General features: G+C 39.8%; 2 protein-coding genes across 16 annotated transcripts in view; one reads left to right on the top strand and one right to left on the bottom strand.

The window, feature by feature from the left end:
* Positions 1-11,116, top strand: part of LOC103706141 (nucleoporin (DUF3414)) — a 70,356-nt gene extending 59,240 nt beyond the window's left edge. For 2 of the 8 annotated variants that reach the window (XM_039117587.3, XM_026804311.4), the window contains exons 31-34: positions 26-1,597; positions 2,403-2,610; positions 2,771-2,881; positions 3,395-4,040. In XM_039117587.3, the coding sequence (XP_038973515.3) occupies positions 26-1,597; positions 2,403-2,610; positions 2,771-2,871 (1,881 nt within the window). In that variant the 3' untranslated portion in view covers positions 2,872-2,881; positions 3,395-4,040. Of the gene's footprint in view, positions 1-25; positions 1,598-2,402; positions 2,611-2,770; positions 2,882-3,034; positions 4,041-6,418; positions 6,706-10,681 lie in introns of those variants that run through there. The other 6 variants (XR_001879399.5, XM_017842543.5, XM_089929808.1 and 3 more) reach the window with 6 other exon arrangements.
* On the bottom strand, positions 5,437-20,236 carry LOC103706139 (putative E3 ubiquitin-protein ligase LIN-1). 8 transcript variants are annotated; one of them, XM_088719070.2, is made up of 17 exons: positions 18,162-19,314; positions 17,041-17,101; positions 16,445-16,927; positions 16,239-16,330; positions 15,367-16,144; positions 14,852-15,270; positions 13,718-13,862; positions 13,348-13,614; positions 12,920-13,229; positions 12,678-12,802; positions 12,479-12,598; positions 12,064-12,195; positions 7,454-7,576; positions 7,265-7,375; positions 6,784-6,927; positions 5,768-6,019; positions 5,437-5,679 (listed from the first exon to the last, which is right to left on the bottom strand). In XM_088719070.2, the coding sequence occupies exons 1-17, from the start codon at positions 19,142-19,144 to the stop codon at positions 5,662-5,664; spliced, it is 4,563 nt and encodes a 1,520-aa protein (XP_088575196.2). In that variant the 5' UTR covers positions 19,145-19,314; the 3' UTR covers positions 5,437-5,661. The 8 variants fall into 8 exon arrangements, 7 of the variants coding, with proteins under 7 accessions (XP_088575196.2, XP_089785936.1, XP_026660113.4 ...); XM_088719069.2 differs by having other exon boundaries at positions 5,521-5,679; positions 7,109-7,375; XM_089929810.1 differs by lacking the exon at positions 18,162-19,314 and adding an exon at positions 20,078-20,229 and having other exon boundaries at positions 14,852-16,144.
* Between the last annotated feature and the right edge of the window lie 1,469 nt (positions 20,237-21,705).

Genomic DNA, 21,705 nt, shown 5'->3' with positions numbered 1-21,705 from the left:
CATATGGCATCGTATTCCTTTGCAGATATCAAACAAAAAGCCAACACTATCTGACAGAGGGATCTCTGGGAAACTCGTTAAATCAAGCATTGAATATGTATGTGAATGCTTGCAGGCAACAGCGGATTCATTAATTCCAGATCCAAGTCCACATGAGAATTTACTAGGGTTTCTTGCAACTCAAGTGGAATTGTTGCTTGTTCTCTCCAGGTTATTGTTTGCACAGCATTCCCAGCAAACTGACAGAAGATGGTGCCTTCCTGTTTCTGTACTTCTCATAAAAACTTCAGGATCAGCCATAAAATATTTGGCTGATGTCAGGCCATTAACCACCATGCTTAAGAAAGCAGTGAAGCATCTCCTTATGTTGCTTCTTACATCAGTGGAGTTCAGTTATCCCAAGGCATATGTAGAAGGAAAATCTGATTTGGAAGTTAAGGTTTTTGCTGAGGCATCTCTTGCAAGTATTGGATTGTTGCCTGTTCTCTGCAAATATGCAGAGAACACTGAATATTCTACTCTTTCTGTGGCATCAATGGATTTAATGCTGAAGGGCTTTTTGAATGCTAATATTTGGTTGCCTATCCTACAAAAGCATCTGCGGCTGCAGCTTATTCTCCTGAAAGTTCAGCAGAAAGAATGTTTAGTTAATATTCCTGTAATTTTGAATTTCTTTTTGACCTTGGGATGCACAAAAGGCGGTGCTGAGATGCTTTATTCTGTCAATTTTTTCTCTTCACTAAAGGTGCTATTCGATCAACTAACTAATGAAATGCCTTTATCAAGTAATTTGGATGGAGGTGGTTTTACCAATATTAACCATGATGGAAAGCATGTGCACCTCTGGGGACTTGGTCTGGCCATCATCATATCAGTGATTTATTCCATAGGTGATGATTCTTCTTCTACTGATATTGTGGACTCTGCTATTCACTACTTCTTTTCTGAAAAAGCATATGTTACTTTTTCTTATCTCTCTGCACCAAGCTTTGCTGCTGCTGATCACAACAAAAAGAGAGCACGAATTCAGAAGGCACGTACATCTCTTGAAACTCTCCGGCTGACTGAGCTCATCCTCATGCTTATTTGTGTGCTTGCAAGATATCAGGCCTCATGGAGTAGGGGCATGAAAGATATGGATTCAGAACTAAGAGAGACTATTATTCATCTTTTGGCTTTCATAAGCAAGGGAAGTCATCGCATTGGAGAATCACCGATCAGGACCTTGACTCTTTTCTGCCCGCCAACTACTAAAGAGGAGGTTGAGCTTCATGGAAGGCCATCATTTGTTAAGAGCAAACATGGATGGTTCACTCTCTCTCCTGTTGGTTTTCTGGTGGATAATGCAGTCACCTCTGACTCAAACACAGGATCATCACTGCTGATCAAGGATCAAGCTAGTGAAAATGCTGATTCGGTTCAGCAGACCTATTTTTCAGACATAGTTGCTATCCAGATGTATAAACTTGCTTTTCTCCTTCTGAAGTTCTTATGTATGCAAGCTAAAGCTGCAGCTAAAAGGGCAGAGGAGCTGGAGTTCATTGATCTTGCACATTTTCCTGAGCTTCCTGTGCCTGACATTTTGCATGGCTTACAGGTAAAAGAAAAAATGTGTTATATTTTTCAATTCCCTCTCTCCCTCTCTCCTCCTCCACCCACCCCCCCCCCCCCCCCCCCCCCTCCTCCCCAAAAAAAAAAAAATCTTCCTCTCATTCCAATTGACCTCTAAACCTTTTCTCTCATCACAAAATGGTCTTACAATATAATGGAGCATTGTTATTTTATTAGATGAGGGAAGATGATAAATGGAGGGCAGTGATCTTAAAGTAAAATTGCTTTAGGATGGTTGGGTAAATACACTCCAAGTTACGCTAAATGCACTCATTAGTTTAATAAAGGCACTGCAAGTTTGTTAACGAAGAAAAAACTCTAAAAATTAAAAACAACAATTACGAGTTATAGAGTAAGTGGAAAGTTCAATGCCTCTACTAAAGCAAAAAATAGGCATCCGTTTTGACAGCAGCATCTAGGCCCTCTAGTGGCTGCACCACCTCAAGGCCTGAAATGGCCAGGTGCCTAAGCAGTTGGGTTGCCCAGGCATTGTGGTCAGCCACCATTGACATGTTAGAACAATGGTATTGTGTGGATGTGGTGAATTTGAATTGAAACAGGCCCTAGTACAGACATTATAGTAGAATTTGACACTATGGAAAACCAAGTTTTAGAATAGATGCAACTAGGAATTCCGACAAAGTGGTATTGCTCTGAATGCCATAGTGTATATTGAATTTAACGATTCAGCTGGGGTACCCTGATGCAAACGAGAGGTCAAATACACCTTGCTTTTGTTTCTAGTACAGTATTTCCTTGTTTTTATGACTGACATACCAGTCTTAGTGCAGGATCAAGCAATTGGTATCATTACGGAGGTCTGTGAGGCCAACCAGTCAAAACCCATTCTGCCAGAAACAGAGAGTGTGTGCCTCTTGATGTTACAAATACTGGAGAAGTCATTATATTTGGAACTATGTGTATCCCAGTCTTGTGGGATCCGACCAGTATTGGGACGCATTGAAGATTTCTCCAAGGGAATTAAATTATTGATGCGTGGTATTAGTTCTTCCAACTCGTTTGTGTACCAAATGTTCTTGTGTGATATGATACTTTTTATTGTTAAATTCTTCTGCACTTGTGAGTTATTGATAGTTCCTGTCTTTTAGACCTTGGTGATATTAAGCTAACTGGGTTCGATGCTTCATCTTTTTCGTAGTGGCTGAGCAGCATACAAAGTTTGGAGCAAAATTAAGGTCATTGCGGCAGATAACAGCTCTTGTGTACCCTGGGCTATTGCAAACTAACAACCTTATATGATAACATTTATGTAAGTATCCAATATTTCTTTTTTCCCATTATGTTTTGTTGGAGAATGTTCCCATTTTTCATAACCTGTTGCATTTATTTCTACCTTTCAAGTTCGTATATATTGTTTTGTTGAATCACTTAAAGTAGAATATAAGATAGAAGCTTTGTTCAGGCTGAGACCCAAACTCACACTCAAATTTATAAGTCAGCTGGTTAAACATTGATTCTCAAAAGCTTCTCGTTAGTGGATTTGATGGTTCAATTGCATTAAGTTATCAACCTCTCAAGGTAAGACTTATGGTCTAGGGGCTTTCCTGGTAATTTCTTTTTGCCAATGTGAGTAGGGATGTATATGATTATGAGCTAAGTTTCAGTGAGCCAGGCTACAGTCAACTTCAGCCTGTTAATCTGGGCCAAATTTGAGTTGTTCATTAACCCGTCTGCCCTGCCATAATTTTGAGCCCCTACTAGCACTAGGCACAAGGCTTGGTATGTCTTAGCTCTCTAAGCTTCCATGCTTTTATGTTGTCAGATCAAAATTTCGATGCCAGCTATGTTCAGAATCCCAGAGAATGGTCTTTTTTTTTATGCAAGATCTCCAAACGAAGAAGTTGATCAGCAGCTTTTCTATTCCAGTCTTTTTTGTTATAGTGCAGCTTATTCTTGGGTGTTATATTGATTCATTGGCTTATCCATGACAACCCCTCGCGTTGTCACGTCTCCCACGGTGGTTTACTAGTCAAAGGAGGCCGGAGGCAGCAAGTCAGAGAAGCAATGGGGAGTCTACGGGAGCAGGGTTGCTCGCAGTATGTGGAGGACTGGGTATATGCATCTCATTCATTCGAAATGGGTCCTAAACGCCCGGGGCGGGGGTTTATCCCCCGAATTCGTTGTCTAAAGAGCTGAATTAATGATTCTTATGGAGATATCTTTCCAAATTTCCTATAGGCTGGTTTTTGGGCTCAAGACCTAGGACTTGTTGGAACATCCTTTTCGAGCTTTGCCATCACCAATGTGATTATTTTTCTGCGAGATTCGGTCTTCTCCATCTTGTTGGAAGGTTGGTGTATGTGTGGCTGTAATTTGGAAACAAATAAAGATAGCCCATGTATCTCTTTGATTTGTTGTAAAATCTTCTGAGGACCTGATAGGTTGATATACAAATTTATTTTCACAAAGCATTTGTTTTTCTGAATTTAATTCCATAGTTTGTCCCTCTATGCTGGTTTGTGAGGGTTTTTGGGGGGAGCAAAGTGCTGCTGAAAACCTCCTAGGTTTTTTTGGATCTTGAAAAAGATGAGTGAAAGTGATGGGAGGACATGACGAATGGCCGGGCGGCTTCAGGTGCGCCTGGGATTCAGCGCAGGTGATCCACCCCTCCGTCGGGTTTGAGAAGCCGGGTGGAGTTGCCAGAGCGCCTCAGCTAACGTGGGCAGAGGTGTCTCGAGGTGGGCCTCTCGATGGTGTTGACAGAGAAGCTCTCACACCGGCTGACGTTGACCGGCTGCCTGCGAAGGTAACTAAGACCATGAGCTTCGAAGATGCCGAGTTGGCTTGCCGATGGCAGCCCTGGCAACTTTGTCTTGGGGGCAGGTTCTTGCGTGAGCTTTTTGCTAAACGGGATATTCCTTATAGGTTTCAGTTGCTGTTGGTGCTGGTGGAGATCATCGGCTTCTGTTTTATTTCGGAATGAGACATGGTGATGGTCTGGGGGATGAGGGGTGTGGTTGGTCGCCGGCTGGGTGTCACGCTGGATGTGTGGCATTCGTCCCCGTCGCTTATGCCATAAAGACGGCTGTGGTGTGGATGAGGCTATTACCCTACCTTGGGATCATCAGGACAAGGTAACAGCTCTTATTGGAATCAGGTGAGAGATAGCTCTTTATGTCTCCGCTAGCACTACGGTTAATTTTTAGGATAGATTTGTATAATTGGTGACTTCGCATAGCTTGGGCAGTGATAGACCTTCCGTGTTTTAATCTTTGTCTTCATAGATTTCATAGATGTGGTGCCCAAATCCACATGCTTGTTTCCCTAGTTTTGGATAGGCTTGTTGACAAGGTAACAAAAATCACGTCTTTAGCAACCTGCTGATCTCTCAGCAAATCTGAAGGTGAATGCTAATTTTGACTCCATGCTTGCTCTACTCCGTTATGATTGATGCATCTCATATTTCTTTTCATAGGTTAAGGTTTCTGTTTTTTTTTTTTTTCCCTCTCTTCTTGAGGTCTGCTGACCCCACTTTTGTACCCAAAGAGAAAAAAAAGTCACATCCTTTATATCATGCAAGCTCTGAAAGGTTAATATAAGAGTTTGGTAGGTTGAATCCCCAGAGCTGGATATTTCTTCTATTATTTTCTTTTGCTGATGGTCAGGTATTGCTTATTACATAATGTTGAAGGTTCTTCTATTAACAAGCAAAAGACGTATCTCGCAAGTTTTTCCCATGTATAATGGCCTCTTGTATGTAGAAAACGTTGTAACAATGGGTAAAGGAACCAAAAATTTGAAAATAAAAATCACTTATATACATGATCGCCTGCAACCAGATGCTTCAAATGTCATGAACAGATGTTGAAAAAAAACATGCATGCAGGTTATCAGTGAACAGCTAAAGTTTTTGTATCAAAAAAAAAAAAACAGCTAAAGTTCTTGAGATTTAATTGAACAAACTTTTAATATCTTTCTTTTTTCTGATATCGATGTTCTGCATTGAATTTAGATCACCGAACCTTGAAACAGAGTCAAACACAATGTACTTATCACTCATGGTGGAAGTTGTACAAGTTAGGTGGTTTCTCACTCCAGAGCCCAAACCTGCAAAAGGAAATAATCATGCACCTAGTTAGCAGCACTAATCAAAAACTTTAACATTTCAATGAATATGGACTACAAAGAGTCAAACCTGAATCTTCCCATCAGCAGAACCTGAAAAGAGCAGTTCTCCATCAGCGTCTGACGCCACGGTTGTAACTTTTGTGTTTGCCCCTCCACCCACTTTAATTGAGGCAACTCTTGTGAGCCTCGCTCGCAACCAAACTTCAATGACCCCACATTTGGTTCCAGTGAACACAAAATCATTGCTCACATATATGCAGTGGATGTCCAATGCTGTGGAGAATGACCCTACTGGTGTTTTTGTTGACAATGAGAAAGCCTTCAATGCAAACTTACAATAGTGAGTAACGAATATCTATAACCAAATTTGCAACCAATTTAAAGTTCAAAGCATCATTGTTTTTTTTATTCTTAGAATTATCATCAGAATACTATTGGTGGTAAAACTCAAAGCAAGAATTAATTATCAGAATTTATATATTGGACAAGTTACCATCCAACAAATTGGCCAGCTGCCATCAACATATTTGGAGCTATATCTGTGTAGCTTTACTTTTTGGGAATTTTGCAAAATTGCTCACTTTATGTGTTTTAGTAAACTCAGGCCATATTTATGTTGTTGCCTTGTTCCTGTTCTTGTTTTTGTTGTTGCTGATGTTGTTATTGTTCTCGTTGTTAGTGTACATTGTTTTTTATTTTATTTTATTTTATTTTGCAGAAATGGGACAATGTTGAAACTTTTGGGTGCTTTCAACTATTGGAGAACTCCAGCCACTCAATGTAAAAATTATGTGCATTCACCACTCAACAGAAATGTGCATTCTTACAAAAAAAGTGGCCTGAGTTTGCAAGAAAGAAAGTTAGCAAAATTTCTCTCTATTTCCCTTATTTTTTGGAAAGCTAAGCATCCAAAATGATGGTGACTGATGGATAGTTTAATTATGGAAGCATGTGCATAATAAATTTGAAAATGGCTCTCTAAAAGAGCAGATCTACCAGACACAATTGGACGTTATAAACATACACTTGCTGACTCAAGCAAGTAAAATGCAGCCTTTTACCAGATAGCCACCTAAAACACACCTTGCCAGCTGTGCCATCAACAGAAGATCCACCAGCGAAGAGAATACCATCTTGAATGCACAAGGCATGAATAGTCTGCTTGCCAAGCAGCTTCCTTGTCCCGGAATAAAATGTATTTGATCTGCACTTGCGCAGATCTACTTCCTGCACATACATCCATTAACTAGTTCAGCACAAGTGCAATAAAATCTTGATAGGTTCATACTTCATAGCTAACAATATTTGCCCATTATAAATGTGTAAAATGGAATCTAATAGATACGATTATATGCTTATTAGAAGTACACAAAATGGACAGGTAATTTTTACACTGCAAACTCTCAACCTGTTTGCACCCTCTTTGCAAGGGTGAGATCCTGGGTTCAGATGGTGGCATCCTGAGAAAAGAAGAGGGGGGTGCGGGCAGGTATATCACAAATAACAGGGTGCTACATTTGACTATGATAACACAGACAAGTATGAAAGTAAAATCAAGAAGAACCTGGATGCTGTAGCCAGAGCACCCACAGTATAGACTGTCTTCCATTATGGCTAAGCATTTGACATTTTTGTTGAAGTTTACATGCTTTGGAGATCCATTCCAGTCATAAACCTGCAAAATCACAATTACTATTTAGGATACTCAGCCATGTTTGCCTCAATATATTGAAATGCTATCAAGAGCACTGACCTTAGCACCCGTTCCTTGAGATGTAAAACATAGAAGGTTAGCATTAGCGGCTAAGCAATTGACTGTATCTTTAGTGTCATGAACCTGAACAGGACGGATTTTGTCTGGCCCGATTGCCCAAACCTATGGATAGGACAGATATTAGCACCGGTTCCTTGAGATGTAAAACATAGAAGGTTAGCATTAGCGGCTAAGCAATTGACCGTATCTTTAGTGTCATGAACCTGAACAGGACGGATTTCGTCTGGCCCGATTGCCCAAACCTATGGGTAGGACAAATATTTAGAGATTATTTGCAAACTGTGCATGCGTCAAACTTAGTATCAAAATTTTAGTGGAGAAAACAGTTTTTAGTTACAGTACATCTGTCTACCAGAAGATTAGTTGGGTCTTGTAAGGGGTCGTTGGTTAAGTGGTGTCGCATTGACCGACATCAAGTATGAGTGGATTTGAATTCAATCATCATTATACGTCATACAAGGCATGCTAGATTTAAATAATAAATATAACGGTTTCACTATATTCACTTCATGCAAATTTCTTGGCATCTAACTATTGTCCAAGTATCTAACTATTGTCCAAGTATTAAAAATTCTCACCAAATTTAGTGACTTCCTCGTTGAAGTTTACACGTGATCAGTTTCAAGTAGAACAAGCCAAGGATGCCAGTTTCAGTTATTTATAACCATATCTATAACTTCCAACTTAAGAAGAAAGTTATGCATTTGTGTACTTCTGCAAACTTTGAATATCATTCTGTTTAACTGTTATGTGCTGATTAGCACCATATTAGATGAAATCCTTTGAAGACTAAGATAACTGACTTTTCTTATCATAATTTTGGGTAGTAGTATTTCGGTATTAATGAAATTAACATTGAACTAAAATGAAGGTAGCTTCTTGTTTAATAAAATATTTTAATATTTACTTAAATAATATTCATGTAAATAAGATTTATCTTATTAGAAGTACACAATAAGATTTTATTGGGTGTATTCGTACTCGCACTGTATGAAGAACCCGCTAAAGCAAAAAAAAAAAAAAAGATTTATCTTTAGCAGAAGATAAGATTTATCCTATCAACTCGTCGATTCAACCAACCTACTTAAGTGAACCAACATGCCTAGCCTATAATTAGATTCTAAGGAGTATAATCCATAAAGGAAATAGATAAAGGGTGAGTTCAGACCTTTTTGAGTGAGGAGGATAAGAAGTTGAGGGTTTGGTTTGCAACATATAGTAAGTAACTGACTTTACGTTTTGTGTTTATAAATCTTGTAGTCCGTTCCAAGCTTCTTTTCTTTTCAAATTTGAAACCACATGATCTTTTCAAAATTTTTCTCTTTAAGCACCTTTACCAATCATACTAAGGCAAGGCATGCTAAATCGTACCCAACCAGATTGGTCGGTTACCGGCATGACTCGAGGGAGAGGGAGAAGGAAAGAGAGAAAGAGAGAGAGAGAGAGAGAGAGGCCAAGAGAGAGAGGGAGCCCTCATCAAAACAAAGGATCTCCTATTTTGCTTCGAAATAGGAGACCTTTTTTTTTGTTGTTGATTTTGAATTTTTGTTTCGAAATAGGAGACCTTTTTTTTTTGCCAATTTCAATTCAAAATCGGCATAACAAAAAAAAAAGACTCGGATCTTCCTTTGTTGGTACGCTCTAAAACGGCACGGTACGGGCCCATATGGTGCCGAATCAGTGGCCGGCCGGTACCCCCTTCAATACCAGTTCGACAAACCTTGATCCTCCGTTTAAGTTTTATGTTTTTTAATCTTGTCGTAAATTCCAAGCCTAGGGATTGTTTTGAATTGTAATCAATGTGTAGAGATTCTTTGGAGTCTTCTAAATCTTGCACCAATTTGAAGGTGATGTGTTGTTTTAAAGTTTAATAGTTTGGATGATATTCAAAGCTTGGGGTTTATTAATGAAAATTTGGACACCATGAGTGGCTTTAGCTTTTGTTATGTTCTTTATAACCTATGGTTACGTGCAAAGATCTTGACTTAATCTTCTTTAAAAATTTGGTTCCTAGGTTACTCTAAAATCATGTTTTGATTTCTATTTGAAATTATGAAATCACATGAGTTTTTCAAATTGATATTTTTGAGCTTTTATGTGTCTATTAACCTTAGATTATGTTCTTGTTGGAACCACTTCTACATCTGTTTATTTTCATTTGAGTTTTCAAATAAATGTGCCATACGGCATTGTGAAATTCTTTCAAATATAAAGAAATAATATTATATCCAAAATCCATGTGCTGACCTATATCTAGGTAGTATCTTTGGCCTCAATAAAATTATTGATGAGAGTGGTATTGGACTTTTGTCCAAGTGGTCTATGTGAACATCGATGATACATGCAGCCTTATCTGGTGCATATGTACATACATAGATAAGTATGTGCATGTGATGTACGTATGTATATATGTATGTACATACATATGTACGTATGTATATATGTATGTACATGCACATTTACGTGTATATGTATGTATGTATATGTATATGTATATGTATGTGTATGCATATAAACTGGGTTCACCTGAAAGAGCAGTAATAGTTTATGTGGCCTCAAGCATATTTAAATGTTTATAAGAAATGTGATCTTACCTGAACTGTTTGAACTATCTTATGAACTTTTGTAACTTGCAAGACATTTGCTTTCATAGGAATTATATGAACTATTTTGTTTTGGAAGTCCTTGCAAATTTATGTTTTGACCATTTCCTCATAGGAAAATTTTTGATTTTGGTATTTTACTATAAGTGGACCTACACATAAGCTTTCCAATTAATTCATGTGTTATATTTCAAAAGTCATCATTTTCAATGGGAACTAAATTCTTTTGACCATGCTAAATTTACTAAGCTATGTAGCTCAGTTAATCTATCAGGCAATTTTTTTGAAGTAATTAGTGAGAGTAAACTAGACCTTTCTCAAAGAAAGAGGACTTTTGATGTTGCTTTTTGAAACTAGTGATTATTAAAGTGGCACCTATAAAATGATGACTTGTGCTTTTTTTATATTGAGGTATAGATTTATGTGAATAAGTTAAACTTCGAAGCTTTGTACCTGGATTTTATTTAAGATTATGTTTTCTGATATATCTTTAGTTATGTTCTATTCAATTATATATTGTCTCTCTTCAGCATGGTTTAACGTTTGATTTATTTTTTATCAACTATGATAATCACACCATGGCATTTGAGTGAGCTCATCTCAGGCCAGGACGTTAATGATAGCTAAGCTTGTCGGTCAACATTATCAGAGCCTTGTCTTCACTTTCAATTGAGATCTTTTACTGGTGATCAAAAGATTTACATCCAGTACACCCAGATGAGCATCTTCTCTCATGCCCCTTGCACTCCCATGAAATGGAGAAAGGTCAATGGTACTTCAAACCAGAGTAGATGCATTTGTTCTTGTTAAAAAAGTGTGTGATTATACAGGATGTCCAGAACTGATTTGTCTCAATTAGAAGAGAAGTGGATATATAAAATTGTGGGCTGATCTTGGTAAAAGAAAATTACAGTTTACAAGCATCTTAAAGAATTCAGGATCAAGGATTGATACTTCGATTCTTGATTAGAGATCTTCAACAGGAAACAAATTTTTTATTCAAATCAAGAACTTGTGATGATGGCAATCACATACTTCATGTTGTCCTTGTTTATTTGTTGGAAGGTAATGTTTTTAGGCTAGAGGACAAAGGATAGGAAATTTGAGATGCTTTCTGCCTACTATGCCTGTTGGGTCAATTCCTACATGGAGAGTCCAAGTTTGGACCCAGCAACTATTAGCAGAGTAGCCAGCAGCAGTAGGCAGATCACTATATATGGACTTGCTACAGCAAAGGGAAGAGGATTGCCAATACAAAAGCTTGTCTTGAAATCGCTGTGGAAAACAAATCTGAAGTTTTAACGCAATGTTTTTCCACCCTAATTTTCACAGAACACCTTAATTGGAATCTTATTATATGTTAAAGAAACCTGGAATAAAGTATAAGCTACAAAATTGAGCACCACTCCCTTTTTTACCTTGCGCGCATAACCACATTCTTTAATCAGCTTCCTGCATCTCTATATACTATAGTACATTAGTAAGTCACATAAAAATTTCTGTGCCACAAGACAAAAGAATTTGTACAATTCATTGTGCCAATGCAATTAACGGGGCCTCAGTCAAATCAGAAAGCACCAAGCTAGTGTTACGTTGGCATGAGGAACTTTGTGTGACTGGCTGGGACCATGTAGCATTTTTCTTCTTGATAACAAATAATATAAGGAATCAACTTCTTTCTTTAAAATGGATAGTGACACCAATAATACCAAGGTCTTACTGTCTTACTCAAACAAGTCTGATAACAAATCATTTTGGAAAAAAATCACAATTTTAGAATGCAACAATGTCATGCTTCTAGTTTCTCCAGAACTTGTATTTCTTATACAAATACATCTTCAGAAAGGCATTTATGCAAGTTCCAGAATTTAGTTTTCTTTTTAATTTTGATGCATAATTCCTCCTTCCGTTTGACTCTTATCAAGTAGCATTTTAAATTCCCAAAAATCAGTGGCTTTATAAGTTGGAGCATGAATAGGTACTTACTCGAATTGTTTTATCATGTGAACCACTATAGAGCTTGTCTCCTGAGGGTGGAATGTAGAGGCATGTGACCGCCTTTGAGTGTGCATGGACTTCCTGAATCAATTTCAAAACCCTCCTCCCAGTTTCCCACACCTAGGATACAAAATATAAAGCTCATTGAGCATGGAAATCATCAATCTGAAATCCTATTAACCTTTCTATCTCTTCCATGTTAATCTAGTAAGCAATTTTATTGGTCAAACAAAGTGTTATTAGTTCACCAATAAGATAAAGTGAATCTGTTACAAGTTTAAGCAAATTACCAAATGACATCAAAGAAGAAGGATGGATTTGCTAAACATAATTATTAAAAAAAAAATTCCAGCAACGAAATGTAGACATTGTGTATGCTAGTAGATACGTGCTGAGAGAGTACCTTAATAGTTCCATCAGAGTGGCTGCTAAAAAGCCAACCTTTTGAATATATCAATGATAGAACTTCACCATTAGCAATGGAGTCAATCTCAAATAGCTCAGTGCAAGAAAAGAACTCTGCCTGAAAAACAAGTGGCTTGGCTAAAGTAGAGCATTACTTGATTAAAAGAAATTTCAGAAAACACAGGTTATTCACTCACTCTGTCAACAGATGGCATGTTCATTATTGCTTTCAACAAATCTGCAACTGCTGATGAATGCCTCTTGAGCTTCCTCAAGGGCTTGCATATTTCTGGGGCATATATCTCAAATTTCCTAAGAGAATCTGAGATAATGTTATGGAAATGTCACAAGTACTGTTGAGGACGGCCAACATTGGAAAGTACTTTAAAAGAAATTCTTTTTAAGAAAAATGTTAAAAAAATAAAATAATTTTTTTCACCTGAATCAATAATAAAGCTTTTTAAAGCCAAGGTGGCAAGGACCTTCTCCTCAAGGTTCCTCGATGAATGGAGGACATTAATGAATTGATCAAGAAAGCAATTAGCTGCAATTGTTCTTATACCAGTATCAGGAAGACAACTAAGCATGTATGCGAGCCATGTAGCAATGACAAGGCATTTTTTTGCCATCTCCAAGGAATTGGTCGTAAGACATTGACCTAAAGCTTCAAAAATGGCTCCATTATCATGATTACAAAGAACAAATGCTACTCTTTTCTCCCAAGCGTTCATAGATTTCTCTTCCTTTTCCTACAACAATATGTTTCAGACTAGTGATGATTGAAGCCAACAAAAAAAAAAAAAAAAAGGAACAGGAAGGCTCTAAAAGAAGCAAATAGTTTAAAAGAAAGAATCAAAGGGACTACACCATCATCTCCACCATTTCAACAGATGTATCATCTAGAGTTTGTATCTTCTCTTCCTTCACTGATGTATCATAGAGATTATTAACTCCTGCAACCTTGAGTAACCATGCTTCGGTAAGAGGCTTCCCTGAGGAGTTTTGCCTCCCAGAAAGAGAAGTTAGCATATCTAGAGCCAGGCTCTGACAAATGGGAAAGTCTTTCCTTTTGAGAGCTTCAATTATTGCATCTATGGATTCTTCTCGGTACATGCTCATCTTTCGAGGTTCAACCTGTAAACCATAGTTATTGGAGTCAAAAATCAATTCAGCGGACTTTTTACATGCTAGTTGCATATATCTTATCATTTGGCTTATACAAGAAATTGAAGCAGACCAAAAGATCAAGCTGGAGAAGAAGACCGGCAACTGCAGGTTGCTGCTCTATCGAGGCCATGTGAAGGTAGACTAGAAAGGTGTGCATTGTACTAAATGCTCCCTCCTCTTTGATGATCTGCAAAATTTGATTGCAGATTGTTCTCCTGAAGCAGCATTAAAAAAAAAACAATATTAATGCTATGGAGAGTATCCACAAGTTAAAATAGAGAAAGGAAAACACGGGGCTAGTGCAATAATGTATAAATCAAGGTGAGCAGAACCATTCCGAACCGGGCAGTACGGGGCGTATCGAGCCGTACCGAAGGCGGACTGGGACGGTTCCGGCAACGGAAATGAAATCCATTAACGAAAGGAGAGAAGGAGAAGGAAAGAGAGGAAAAGAGAGAGCAAGCGGAGGAGGGAAGAAGAGGGAGAGGAAGGAAGAGAGAGGGAAGTGGAGGCCAACCGGCGAAGGCCCGGCCTCCGCCACCCTCCTTCTCTTTCCCTCCCTCCCTCTCTCCCTCTCTCTTCCTCTCTCATGTTCGCCCTCTCTCCCACCTCTATTGTATCGGTACGGGCAAGCACAGAATGGTATGGAGGCATACCGTTCTATGCTGCCGAGCAACCAGTCCAGGCTCCAGTTCCGGCACAACAGACCATGGTATAAATCATTTTGTTACACACATGACTAATCAAAAGAAGACATAAAGATACATATATAAACATGACAGGTTAACTATCCAAGCAATACTTAAAATCGGAGTATTCTTTTCAACAAATTTTCTATCTTGTGCATTACTTACAAAAACTTTTAAAATATTATAACAGAATGAAAATGTCGAGCAATACATGTTTTAGGCAAGAGGGTTTTATCTTCGAGATGGCAATCGTGTTTAACAATACAGAGAAAACAAGTATATTATATCTGTCTTCACATTACGATTCAAAACATGTGGCAGTGGGAAGAAGACTTTAAAATCAGTCCATGAAGCCCAAATCCAAATTCTTGAAAAAGCAGTTTTAGGATATCTAAAGTTTACATCAGTAGAACAAAAAAAAAGCATAAAACAGAAGTTAAGCAAACAAATTCTAATATATCATTCATAAGGACCGGAATTAAAAGTGTGCAGAGGCCCAGTGTACAATAACACACCTGTTCAAACAAACTAGCTCTGAGATAAAATCAATGCATATGCTTTTTGTGCTCTCATCTCCAGCATGAAACAATTCAAGCACCGGAGCTAATTCGACTCTGTTTGCTATTAAATATCTGCAGCCTTTATCGGCACGCATACAGCTTAGAAGTATGGATACAATGGAAACACGTCCTTCAGTTTGATCCATACACTTGATCAGAGCAGGAAGGCCATTTGCTGCAATAACACTCAAAGCATTACGTGACCGGCTACTCTCGTCTTCACCTAACAGGATCTGCTGTAATATTGTTACTGCAGCACCGTTGGGCTCCAACACCAAGCAGAAGTCATCCATCTGGTCATTTTTTTCCATTATTAACTGAACTAGGGATGGAATGAGGTTGTGACTCGAAAGCTGGGAGTATGTTGGCATCAGCTGGCAGATAAGAACAGCAGCTTCAGCCAAGCCATTAATAAGCAAAACAGCCAAGCAATCAAAATTAGTGTCTGCACTGTTGAGTGTTTCACCTACAGTCTCATCTGCAGAAACAAGTTCTGACAGAACATAGATGGCTGCTCGAAGAGCCTCTCTGTTGGTTGAAGCTGATAGTATTTCAACAAAGCCATTAATAATTGTTGGTTTGGACAAATAAGCATGAATCCTTGGGTCAGTCCTTGAATCCTTCCATATCCTTGCTATTGTCAATACAGCTTCTTCGCATTCTTGCAAGTCCTCAAAAGTGCATAGACACGAGGTATATGGCTTTAGCCCATTTAGAATTGTTTCACTCGCAGCTTGAGATATTATGCCAGTTGGAGATGTAGTGACTGCTGCTCTTGTAAATCGTTTGCACCTTCTCTCATTTTTTTTAGTATTCAGCCTTGTTTGAGCGAGAGGAGGACTAAAATTTGCTGAGGTTTTTGGCTCCAAAAAAAACTCCATGGAAGAGATTGGACTGACAGAAGCACTTGTGGTCTCAGAGTAAGAGAATTCTTGGGCAATATCAGGGTTTTGTTCCATCCATGATGCAATGAGTCGCTTCAGAACATAGTTGGTTTTAGGTAGAATAGTTGAAGAGAGAAGCTGACGAGTGATAGGACATGTCTTATTTCCTCTTTTTATCCACTCTTGAATTGCTCTTCTCTCAAATGTTTGACCTGTCTCCAGAGTAACTGGATCACTGAAAAGCTGGCCTGTGATAGGGCAGACAAAGTCCTTTGGTGGTCTTGCTCTGCTGCGCATCAAACTATCAGATGAGCGAAGAGAACTGCTGCATCGGCTCATATCATCTTCACTCTCAATATGATGACTGCAAATTTCAAAATAAGATATATTATCCATATACTTATAAATGATGATGAACCTGTTAAGATAATTTATATTACTTTATTTGTCTTAGCTACCTGTCATTCAATAGATGGCTATTTTTACTTGCATGTGCCTTGTTCATATTACGTGTGCCACTGAAGTTGTTCCTGCAACTTCTCTGCAGTTTCTGAATTCAAAGCATAAGATGCAAAAAAGCCAAACCTTATAAACTCGGACTTCAATAATTAAAAAAATAAAAGATGGAGCAAGATTTCCAGTAACAATGACACAAAATCAATACCCCTTCACCGTCAGAGCCAATTGAACTCATGTTCAGGTCACTGTAATAATGTGAAGATGGCGATCCTGTTGGGCAATGACCAGACTGGAAATGGGGAAGTGGTTTGGGTTCTTTTGCGGGTTTTGGAGACAAAAGCTCTGGAGTAGATTTCGAGGAATCCAGAGGGGAGGTCGTCTCAGGAGGACTTGTAACATGACTGGATGAAAGGCGGAGGAGTTCCTTTGGTTTCTTTTCAGAAGAGACGAGTGGTTTTGGAGATGAAACTTTAGGAGAAAGCGATTTGGGAGAATCCACAGGAGAATAACTCTTTAGAAATGTGGATCGGTCCTTCATTCTAGATGAAAGAAACTTTGGTTTTTCATAGTCCATGTTTTGCCTCATGCTATTGAGAGGTAATTGTTTATCAATCATTATTTCAGAATCTCTACTAACGTCACCGCCATCAGAATCATTGTCAGCTTCAGCTTCTTCAACTAAGGCACCCTAGCACAGAATGATGGAAATTTCAATTTGCAATATCCACGGATGCTAGAGACTAGATATCTATTTTGATGATAAAAAGATGAAACATTCGGAGCAAAAATTATGGGCATTACATTGATGATCTGTCCACTTGATTTTTCCAGTTTCTGAGCAGAGCTTGGGTTTACGTTCATTCTGTAGAAATGCCAAAAGACAAATAAAAACAATGGAAAAAATGGAGAATTGTTTGATTGCATTTGGACAAAATATCACGAATTCAAAACTGGAATGAGCAGGTACCATGCAACAACTAGAAAGTTTTCATCTGAATAAATAAAATGATGTAAGCAAGGACTACAACATCATCATTTTATGATGAAATACACCAACAAATACTAATTTCAAATATTCCATGAATTGGAATGAACTAGATTTTGAGAAACTATATTATATAACATCACAACATTGCATGCAAATCCATTCAAGAATGCAATTTACTTGAACAGTTACATTCTCTTTCTTACCGTTCAAATCGAAGAGATTTAACTTGGAGCACCTAGCTTGACCCTACCAACCCGATGGATGAATTGGAGACATGTGGATACATGGTGGTTCAAATGATCAAATCAATATCTCATTGCAAGATTGCAGCCAGCGTCCCTTCTTCCTGAGATGCAATAGACGCTTGGCACTGGATTGCACCATCACAGACCACATGTCTCATATTCAGCAAGCTCTCATTGTACTAAACAATGTCTAGTGCAGCTGCTATATGTCTCTTTATGTACAGATATTTGGGGGCTGCCAATTATATAAGGCTTGATGGTAAAGCTCAACTGATTTCAAAGCACACAACCTCAACTGTTTCTCGTACAAACTACATGATAGTTTTTCTAAACAAAATTTCACACCATTGATCATGATATATGATGTCTAATTAACTAAAACCAAAATCTATGTTTTTCAAGGTTTCTTGCCCGTATCTCAAGTGGATATGCAAATGGGTTCAATGCATTTAAATTGGACTAAACTAAACTAAGCCTCTTTTTATCCTCCGCAAAAGAACCTTAGGTCTTTGTATTTGCTGCGACACTTTGAAATCATGAAGAATCACATTAAAATAAGAAAGAAAAAATCATGAAGAATTTTAGTATCTCATGTCTTCCTCTATCAGTTGCTTAAAAGACGGTCACGGGGCAGGTGTGTAACCTAAAAAAAAAAGAGGATGGATTCTGTAGCAAAAGGCTAAACATACTCGTCACTGCCAAGACAGGGGGCGCCTACATCCTCATCGCCTCTGTTCTTGAGAACAGGAGAGAAGCCCGCGCTTTTGGGCAAGATGGGCCCAAACTTGACGTAATCGGGGATCGAACGGCTGACCTCATGCAGAGGCGTCATCGGGGGCTCCGCGATCGGCGGCAGGACCGGCACCCCCTTCCTCCCGGGCGCTGCCGCCGCCGGATCTTGACTAAGGGCATCCTTGTAGTACCTGGCGTACATCCTGGTGCTGTGGTCCAGCGCTTCCCCGTACCGCTTCTCCAGATCCCTCATCTTATCCGCCTGGTCCGGCCTCACCGAGAGCACCAGCGACTCGCGGAACAGCTGATCGTCGAGATCGACCGTCAGCGAGAGGTCGCCGGCGTCCGGAATGGTCTCCACCACGACACGGTGGCGGGCCTCGACGTACCACCCGACGATGGAGGCCATATGGGGGAGGAAGAGCGCCTCCCAGAGCTCAGGGGCGAAGTCGATGCGGGCAAAGAAAGGGTCGACGTCGAACATTTCCAGGGCGTGGAGGGTGGAGCCCCGGGAGTCGCCGCGGAGGCGGGCGAGGAAAGCGAGGTGGAGGTGGGCCCAGGCGGAGAGGTACGAGTTGGGGACGCCAGCGGTGGCCTGGGCAGGGTCGAGGAGGGCGCAAACCTGGAGCATCCGCTCGGCATGGCCGAGGCGAGCGAGCTTGGCCTCCGGGTTGGAGGTGGTGATGGCCTCCTCGAGGGCGTCGATGCCCCAGTCGAGGTTCGCGAGGACGGCCTGGTCGGAGTAGCGGACCTCGGCGGCGGCGGCGGCGGAGGAGGGGGAGGCGCGGCCTTCGGCGGCGAGGCGCTCGGCGCACTGCTCCTTGTGGTGAGCCCGGCGGTCGCGGTCGATGAGGCGGTCCTGGACGAAGCTGCCGACGTTGGAGGTGAGGAAGCGGACCAGCTCCTTCCCCTCCAGCGGCATCCGTTGGCTTCGAGCCATTCCCGAATCCGCCGTTAGGCCGTAAAGAATGGCAGGGGCGAGACGGAGAGCATTGGTGGGTTTTGGTTTTGCGGAGATTTCGAGAGCGAAAGATCGAAGCGAAGGAAGGAGAGGACGGCAGTTGAGGGATTGAAGGGAAGAAGGCGAGGATGGGGAAAGAATGCATTGCCGGCTTCATTAGGTTGGTGCTCGCTGTCGATGACGATGGCGGTAGGGAAGGTCGAAGTCGCGCTCGGACGACAAGAATCAGGTGCTCCTTGGGAGTAATTTTGTTTAGAGGCAAAATTTGTAACGAGACAAGCAGCTAGATGACCTTTAGTTTCAAGATTTTTCAATCCGATTAGATGTTTTGTGGTTACATGCTAAACTACATAGTTGAAGTGGAACATTGTAACGCGGGCATCGCTTGATGAATTCTAAAAGCGGGATAACGCGGGTTTTTAGATGCTTCCTTTTGTCTGTTGCCCTGGTTTGAAACTTTGGGTACAACTCAAATTTGTTTGTTCTCCGAATGATTTTTAAATAGAAGGTTTTCTTCTTACATTTGTTCTCCTTGCTTGCAGAAGAATCTCATCTATCTTGAAAGTGACTCAGCTACTACGATTAGATGATTCGAAGACGGACCGTAGCTATAAATAGACACTTTCTGCTCCAGGACATCTGGCAGTATGAAAGAATTGTACTATCTTTCGGCTGATTCATGTCTAGTATGAAATCGATAGAATTAGAAATATAGTTACATCTTTTGTTATCGAGCACTCGAACAAAGTATTATGCACTAGTGGTGCGACCTTGCCATATTTTTTCTGAGATAATTTGTTTTCCAAAAAAAAATTTGGATATACCCATATTAGAATTGTGTGATTCGTTATCCTATAAATCAACAAGAAAAAAAAGATGAAGAACACAAAAGAGAACATGGTAATATAAAACCTTGGAGAAACGACACTCTTGGCGGGAGACTTTGGGGAAGGGAGGTTGGTAAACATGGACTTTGCATGGCAAGCCTCCTCTGATACAATACTTCCTCTTGAACGGACAAATGCTACAAGAGAGAATATTTTGACTCTTGATGGCCCATGGATTGAATGTGATCCTATGAGCGTGTATCTCCTGCTCTTATAAATTCTAAGTTGCCCGTCGATGGATGATAGGGTGGTGGCGGAAGGTATAAAGACGCTTCACTTTCTCCAAAAGAGGTCTGCGCGCTAAACTTCCGTTTGTCTGTTGTTTGGGTCTGAAAATTTGGGTACAACTCAAATTTGTTTCTTCTCCAGATGATAAATAAATAAAAGTTTTTTTTCTTTTTTTTAAGAGACTAAATAAAAGACTATTTTACATTTGTTCTCCTTGTCTGCTGATGGATTTGATCCATCTAGAACGTGACTTGGCTACTACGATTGAATGGAGCCGGAGGTAAACCGGCATTTGCTGCTCCAGGATATGGCGGTATATAAAGGATTGTACCATTTTTTTGATGAGTTATGTCTGAGATCAATAGAGCTAGGGATTGAATTACATCTTTTGTTGACGAGCACTCCTGCAAATATTGTGGACTAACATGTCTCCTTAATTTTACGAGACTGATGTGACCCAGTTGATCAATCTCCTCTCTCTCTCATGGAGTCTTTCTCTTCTCTTTGGTGTGACATCTTCTTGCTTAAAGAGTAATGGGCGGAGGTCGGTATTTTTTTTTTTTAATTATTAGTTTTTTTATTTAATTATTAGTTCTGTTGTGCATAATTTACCCAACATTGTGATATCATAGCAGCCCCCTCACTCATATTATTTGGTATAAAAAAAATAGACTATGTTTTTTAAGCATACATAAGGTTTTTTGTTTGGATGATGTGGGACTAAAATTCTCACCCCATGTTTGTTTCTGAATCTTGTTGCCCGGTTCTTGAAAAATGGAGGAGGCAGCCATGGCCGCCACCGCCTACGGCTGCCGTCGCCCCAGCGAGCCGACAGTGGCTGCAGCCCGCCATGGATCCGAAGGTAAACCGATACTTTCTACTTCAGAATATGGTGGTATGTAAAGGATTGTACTATTTTTCTGATGAGTCATGTCCGAGATCAACAGAGATTGAGTTACATCTTTTGCTGTCGAGCACTTCTGCGAAGCATTGTGGACTAGTAGTACAGCCTTGCCATCTTTTTTTTGAGATATTTTGTTTTCCAAACTTTTTTGGATATACTTATTTTAGACTTGTGTGATTCGTTGTCCTATAAAATTAAAAAAAAGAAAAGAAAAAGAAGAGGAAGAAGATGATGATAAAGCTATATGAACACAAAAGAGAACATAGTAATATAAAATCTTAAGTTCTTAGTGGGAGACTTTGGGGAAGGGAGGTTGGCAAGCATGGACTTTGCATGGCAAGCCTCCTCTGGTACAATACTTCCTCTTGAATGGACAAATGCTACAAGAGAGAATATTTTGATTCTTGATGGCCCATGGATTGAATGTGATCCTATGAGCGCGTATCTCCTGCTCTTATAAATTCTAAGTCGCCCGTTGATGGATGATAGGGTAGTGGCGGAAGGTATAAAGAGGCTTTACT

Source organism: Phoenix dactylifera, chromosome 3, assembly GCF_051530095.1.
Source record: "Phoenix dactylifera cultivar Ajwa chromosome 3, Ajwa_hap1_PhDact_Kaust_v1.1, whole genome shotgun sequence".
In the NCBI taxonomy this organism is placed as follows: domain Eukaryota; kingdom Viridiplantae; phylum Streptophyta; class Magnoliopsida; order Arecales; family Arecaceae; genus Phoenix; species Phoenix dactylifera.
Note: the sequence above shows the minus strand (reverse complement) of the source record. Positions and strands in the feature narration are given on the sequence as shown.